Source organism: Saccostrea echinata, unplaced genomic scaffold (assembly GCF_033153115.1).
Source record: "Saccostrea echinata isolate AGI-Se365-2 ecotype Australia unplaced genomic scaffold, CSIRO_AGI_Sech_v1 ptg000001l, whole genome shotgun sequence".
In the NCBI taxonomy this organism is placed as follows: domain Eukaryota; kingdom Metazoa; phylum Mollusca; class Bivalvia; order Ostreida; family Ostreidae; genus Saccostrea; species Saccostrea echinata.
This window is the reverse complement of record NW_026889750.1, coordinates 32231623-32238382: the sequence shown is the minus strand read 5'-3', so window position 1 is coordinate 32238382 and position 6760 is coordinate 32231623. Positions and strand designations below refer to the sequence as shown.

Here is a 6760-nt window from a genome sequence, read left to right as displayed (position 1 = left end):
CAGTAAGAAGACGTTCTACAAGGTTTACAAAGCAACAACCATCAAGTGAAACTATAATACATTGCAAAACCTTTTAAAATGTCATATTATATAGGCTTCCGCGCTTAACGGAAGAAAATGAAGCCTTTGGGAGTATTAAAATGTACACCAGAGTCCCAATATACATAGGATTTGTGGAGTTTTTATTTTAGTTTTAAAGGAGGGGAGGTCGGCTTGAGAGATAATGAATAATCAATGTCTCAGACAGACTGCCAGAAGACATAACATTAGCTTCCAGCCAGGACATTCTGTTACAGCGACGCACAAAAAGGAAATGCTTTTATCCATACTTTTCATACGGAAGTTTACACTTTACTTCATAAATATAGTTCGGATATAACAGTAGAATGACTGTATATTGTATGTTACTGTATTTACCGCAAACTGCGGTTTGATTTTTGCAAAAGGATAATCCAATGAGCGTTCCGTCGATAGACTTTCGTGTAGTTTTGCAATCTATTATAGGAGGATTTCTACCGGAAGTTTTGTACAGACCATTCAGTAAGTCAATATCAGGTATAAAAATTTCATAGCAAAAGGATGATTCATGGAAAATTTGCATAAAGACATATCGCAAAATTATTGCATGTCAGCAGTATGGTTATTATAAATCAATATGAAAAAAAATATGTTTTAGTGTTCTTGAGAGCGTCGCAGTCCAACATTTAACTTCGAAAATTTTCTTAAACTTCCTTCAATTTCATTATTTGGCAGTGACAAGGCTAACGTCCTCGAGGTTGTGATTTCACCTGAGTTCTAACTTACGGTTTGTAAAAAAACACATCTTTATGAGTCAAATGAATGAGATTGAGGCTACGCCATTTTACGGACTAAATATATTATTTTTGGAATTTGAGAATGACAATTCAGTTGAAACCCATAATACAGATTAATATACCTTTAAATAATTGACATTTTTATTTTGAAATACGATTGTTCAAGTGCCCCAAAAAATCTATAAAAGCATCGTTGATTAGATGACGGCCACTAAATCATACTTTGTAGCTGTAAGAAAGAACAAACAATTAATTGCTACTCAAGTAAATCAAGCTAAAGTAAAATGTGACAGTCTCCACAAATCCTGAATTATGCCGACTGTGATTTCATAGTGTAAAGACATGCAAAACTCCTGTTTAATTCGCGGGAAATAAGACCAATTCCTGAAAATTGCGTGATCAAAATAAACAAGACTTTTCTTCCTTGTCGCTGTTTAATGATGAAAATTAATGCAAAAAAAAAAAAAAAAAAAAAAAAAAATCCCGATTCTTCAAAAACTTGACGGACGACTGAAGCAGAAGAGCATTCAATCAATCTGGATTCTGTTGACTTAAAAATTTCCTCTCTTGCTTTGCTATCATCGATCCGGTCCCGAGGGAGTTCGTTACCTTTCTAAATAAGTAACCAGTGCTGCTTAGTGTACAGTATTAACAAACAAAAGAATACCACTACTACAATATAGAAAACTACCTAATTGGGATTCGCTTCTGTTTCTTTTGCAGAAATATCTCTAGTCAAGAAGAGAGTCTGGGATGTTCATTTGATCAATAGGAACACAGACGAAGAAGGAAGACTGTAGCGATAAATTTTGTTAATGTCTAATCATTGATCCCGTATTCCACGTTTGTGAATTTCAATGTGCTGCTAATTCATCTCGTCAACTTTAAAGGCTCTTCTGGTAATTTCTGTGTGTTATCGAGTGATTTTTGTGTAGGAATTTTATGCTATCTTATGATCGTGTCGATTGCTCATTAATTTTCATATTCCGTTCAACACTAACGATAGAATATTGACAATTTACAATAATTGTAGAGATTGACGTATATCTGCAGGATCCTTTACTTGAGATCGATGTGAACTAATTTTTTCTGTGTTCAAAGTTCTCTATGCAAATAGAAAATGTGTTGATGTAAAGTGATCTGTTCACTTATTTCGTGAGAATTTCTACGCTAATTGTCTTTTGACTAGCATGAGAAGAAGCCGTATTTTTCTTGGAATTTCCCATCTGTTATGGAGAAAACTAGAAGAATATCAGTAGACCGGAAGGGCATCCAGTCTCTGTTCATCCCAGCTGTTCCGAAAATTGTGTTCGAAACCTCTGAGCCACACGGACCAGAATCCACAGGAGGCACGATCCCTCACTCGCACTCAGCGGGGGAGTTAGCGATCGCCAATGAAGGCAATCATTTACAGAAACGCACCGGAAGTACCCACTTTCCGTCATCGGACGGAAGTGAATCTAGTTCCCGTTCCACTCTTGACCTATATTGCTCACCTCGACTTCAGAGACGTAAAGTGTTTCAGTTTGACCAGGATGATATGGAACAATCCTGGACAGAAACAATGGTTTCTCGGAAGTCTTCAAACACCCTGGGACCCGGAAACAAAATTGGGAGTACGTTATCACTGACTAGTGAATGTACAGCCAGAAGTATAGGGCTCATATCGAACGACTCATCCTCCGACAGCACACAATTTTCAGACAAACTGGAACATATAAAACAGAAACAAAACTATCTTCGGCGGTATGCTTCGAACCCGGAGAAAAATCAAAAGGAGTGTGCGGAAAATGCTGTCCAGAGGAGCACCAAGTCTTTCAGTAATTTACAATCGGAAAGTCAGAGAACAAGTGAGGTAGGGAGTGACAGTATGGACGACAGTTTATGTGATTACGTCACACCGCGGGAAGTTCAAGAGCAGATGTCACGCTTCTCTGTCGCCAACTCTAATGAAAATTCTTCACCCAATCTTATAACTATGGTAACAGATGACTCGGAAATGAAGGAAGGACGAATTAGACAATGGTTGACTGATATAGATGTAAAAGATGATTCTTTTTGATGGGTAATTTTGTAATACACATGGTTTATTTCTAAAATTGACGTGCAAAGTAAAAAGTTATTTTCAGTTCTAGATTTGCATTCAAATTAAGCAGAGGTCTCAAGGCTGAATCGTGGACCTGATAGGAGATGATGATTTGTATGAGGAAGCAATTATTCCTATAGTTCCGAACATCAGGGGTTAAAGACTGTTTTATACATGCTTACTTTTTTTCTCAAATATTTCTGCAAGGATAAAAACGTTAGATAACGGGACAACCTTTAAAGATAAGAGATTTTTCGAAGGTCTTTAATTACGATGAGGATTGAAGGTGCACCAATCCCAAAATAACAAAAGAAAACCAGCTGGTTTGGAAAATGATAACAAAGTTAAATAGAATTAATCGATAGTGGTGTACCTGGGGATTATAAATTCACTCCATATCTATTATATCAAAGTTAATTACGGTATGTATTCATCAAAGTCGATAAACTACCTTCTAAATTCAATTGTATAAAGTCATTGTGTATCGCTGTTGTCATGGCAATTCTGAAATAAAGTTGGAAAATTGAGTTGCTTAGACGTCCCTGAAATAGGAGTAAAAAGTAATACAAGGATGGAAATTGCAACAGTGTATAACAGTGCACTTTATATTTCTTTTTTAAATTTTCATAAACTTGTTCATTCTGGGTATTTATAGCCGAGTTGTCTAGATTTATACTAGTATAATGCCTACATTGTTTGCGGCGTGGAACCACTCACTGAATTACTGAACTCATGAAATGTGTGTGCAGCTGTCCGTTTTAGACTTCATGCCTTCAAATCTTCTTAATACCACTGGGCCAATTTCAAGCTTATTCAAATTATAACCCTCAAATCATGATCTTTTAAAAATCTCAAGAACACCGATGTCACGATTAGTTTAAAAAAAGTTTATTCAAGTCATGACCCCGGGGGAATGGTGGGGCAACAATAGATGATCAGAGTTGTTTATGAGAATGTTTCATATAGGAAAAACATAGGTAATCAGAGATTACAGAGCTCACCTCAACGAATGTTGTCTTTAAGTAAGGCAAAGCCCCAAACTAATAATCTAGTAGTGCATGTGCATCCCTAGATGTAACATTTATGCAATTTTGGCCCGATAGGGCTTGCAGTTACTTGGGAATGGACTTACCTAAAAAATTTAAACTAGTCACTTATCCAGAAAATGTAAGTCATATCCAGCATCTGAAGCAAGTTTGAGAGTGTTCATCCTGTGATGCATCATCCGTGCAAGTTTGGTTCAGATAGCCCTGATAGTTTACTTTAACCTGGTCACTCATCTGGAAAATGTCTGTCAGATACAGCATCCAAAGCTAGCTTGGTAGTGTGCATCTTTAGATTTATCATCCATGCAAGTTTGGTCAGCATAGGGTTTATCGTTACTTGTAAATGAGACCTGCTCTAAACACTTTAACCTGGTCACTCATCCGGAAAATGTTGGTCAGATCAGCATCCGAAGCAAGTCCACTAATGTGCATCCTTAGATGTATCATCCCTGCAAGTTTGGTCAATATAAGGCTTTTAGTTACTTGGAAATGAGACCTGCTCCAAAAATTTTAACCTGGTCACTCATCCGGAAAGTGTAGATCAGATCCAGCATGAAGCAAGTCCAATAATGTGCATCCTTAGATGTATCATCCATGCAAGTTTGGTCAACATAGGTCTTATAGTTACTTGGAAATGAGACCTGCTCCAAAAACTTTAACCTGGTCACTCATCCGGAAAATGTAGGTCAGATCCAGCATCCGAAGCAAGTCCAGTAGTGTGCATCCTTAGATGTATCATCCATGCAAGTTTGGTCAATATAGGGCTTTTAGTTACTTGGAAATGAGGCCTGCTCCAAAAACTTTAACCTGGTCACTCATCCGGAAAATGTAGGTCAGATCCAGCATCCGAAGCAAGTCCACTAGTGTGCATCCTTAGATGTATCATCCATGCAAGTTTGGTCAATATAGGGCTTTTAGTTACTTGGAAATGAGGCCTGCTCCAAAAACTTTAACCTGGTCACTCATCCGGAAAATGTAGGTCAGATTCAGCATCCGAAGCAAGTCCACTAGTGTGCATCCTTAGATGTATCATCCATGCAAGTTTGGTCAATATAGATCTTTTAGTTACTTGGAAATGAGACCTGCTCCAAAAACTTTAACCTGGTCACTCATCCGGAAAATGTAGGTCAGATCCAGCATCCGAAGCAAGGCCAGTAGTGTGCATCCTTAGATGTATCATCCCTGCAAGTTTGGTCAATATAGGTCTTTTAGTTACTTGGAAATGAGACCTGCTCCAAAAACTTTAACCTGGTTACTCATCCGGAAAATGTAGGTCAGATCCAGCATCCGAAGCAAGGCCAGTAGTGTGCATCCTTAGATGTATCATCCCTGCAAGTTTGGTCAATATAGGACTAATGCCCTGTTCACACGGAGAGTTTAATTCGAAATAATTTAATTTTGTTTGTATTCTAGCCTCTGATTGGTTAATATCCAAAAAGGAACACAAATTATTTCTGTATAACCTGGTTTGGTATGGGGACACACCCCCCTGACAACCAGCTGAATCGTCTGTATCCATGCAATGCTCTCATTTCCAGTCCTCGGGATTCATGGAAAATTCCAGATTTAATAAATGTACCTTTAGCTTCAAACAATAACTCGGATCTTACCACATGCAAACAAAAAACATGGCTGCTAGGACTATGTATCAGTTTTTACCTCCCCTTGCTTCCCATCACTTCCGTTACTAGGGTTGTATTATTGAGCGGCAAATTTGAACTAATAAAAAGCAACGAAATTTTACACCCACAGTTGTTTAATGATTTTAGAATTAAATTATAAGGAATGACTCTAATTCTTGGCCAAATTATTCGAGTATAACCTGGTTTGGGTCAGTTTACGCTGTTTTATAATCCGCTTCGCGGATTATAAAGCGTAAACTGACCCAAACCAGGTTATACTCGAATAATTTGGCCAAGAATTAGAGTCATTCCTAAATTAAACGTAAGTTACTGCGAATTAAATTTGATCCGCGTTCACACGGAGAATTTAATGCGAATTAGTTTAATTCGAATTAGTTTACTGCGCATTAAATTACTTCGCATTAGCTTCGTGTGAACGCTAAGCGAAGCTAATTCGAATTAAATTTTGACGCATGCGTATGGGCAGAATTAAGTCACAGGCCACATGTCGATGGTCAAATATAGGTACTTGTGCTATTTCTGAGTGGAAAACAAAGGAAAATTATGTTAACACTAAAATGTGTACAGACACTGACATTATTGCTGGGCACAATATGACGTGATTTGTAAATGACGTCATAATAGCCTCACTGAATAGCCTTGCTTTAGAAATAAAATTATAATTCGCATTAGTTTACTTCGCATTAGCTATCGTGTGAACGCAATTTAATTCGCATTAGTTAAATTCGCATCATTTTACTTCGCATTAATTTACTGCGAATTAAACTCTCCGTGTGAACAGGGCATTATAGTTACTTGGAAATGAGACCTGCTCTAAAATTAAAACTTTAACCTGCTCCAAAAACATTAACCTGGTCATTCTTCAGCTGAAATTGCAGCATCTGTAACCTTGACTGGTACAATGAAACATACTAGAAGCATCCTCCATGCATCTCTGATTATTATAGGGCACAGAAGTACTTGCAAAGAAAACTGCACCAAAAATTTTAACCTGGGACGCCGACACCGACGCTATTACATATGCTCCCCCAACTTCGTTGAGGTGAGCTAAAAATCTTTAGAAATCTTTTCAAGTACAACAAAGGCATGATTAGTAATATTGATACAATGAGAATTGTATGGAGACACGAAAGTTGCACATAGGAATAAAATGTTGATGAAGACTGACTC

The 6760-nt window shown here is 37.5% G+C and overlaps 1 protein-coding gene across 1 annotated transcript; it reads left to right on the top strand.

Annotated features, from left to right (window-relative positions):
- Positions 1 to 396: 396 nt before the first annotated feature.
- LOC133189985 (uncharacterized) lies at positions 397 to 3395 on the top strand. The gene is made up of 2 exons (XM_061325444.1): positions 397 to 540; positions 1539 to 3395. Exon 2 carries the CDS (start codon positions 2047 to 2049, stop codon positions 2875 to 2877), a length of 831 nt encoding a protein of 276 aa, XP_061181428.1. The 5' UTR covers positions 397 to 540; positions 1539 to 2046; the 3' UTR covers positions 2878 to 3395.
- Positions 3396 to 6760: the final 3365 nt, after the last annotated feature.

Coding starts and splice junctions, on each gene's coding strand:
- LOC133189985 (XM_061325444.1), top strand. CDS start 2,047: ATGGAGAAAACTAGAAGAATATCAGTAGACCGGAAGGGCATCCAGTCT.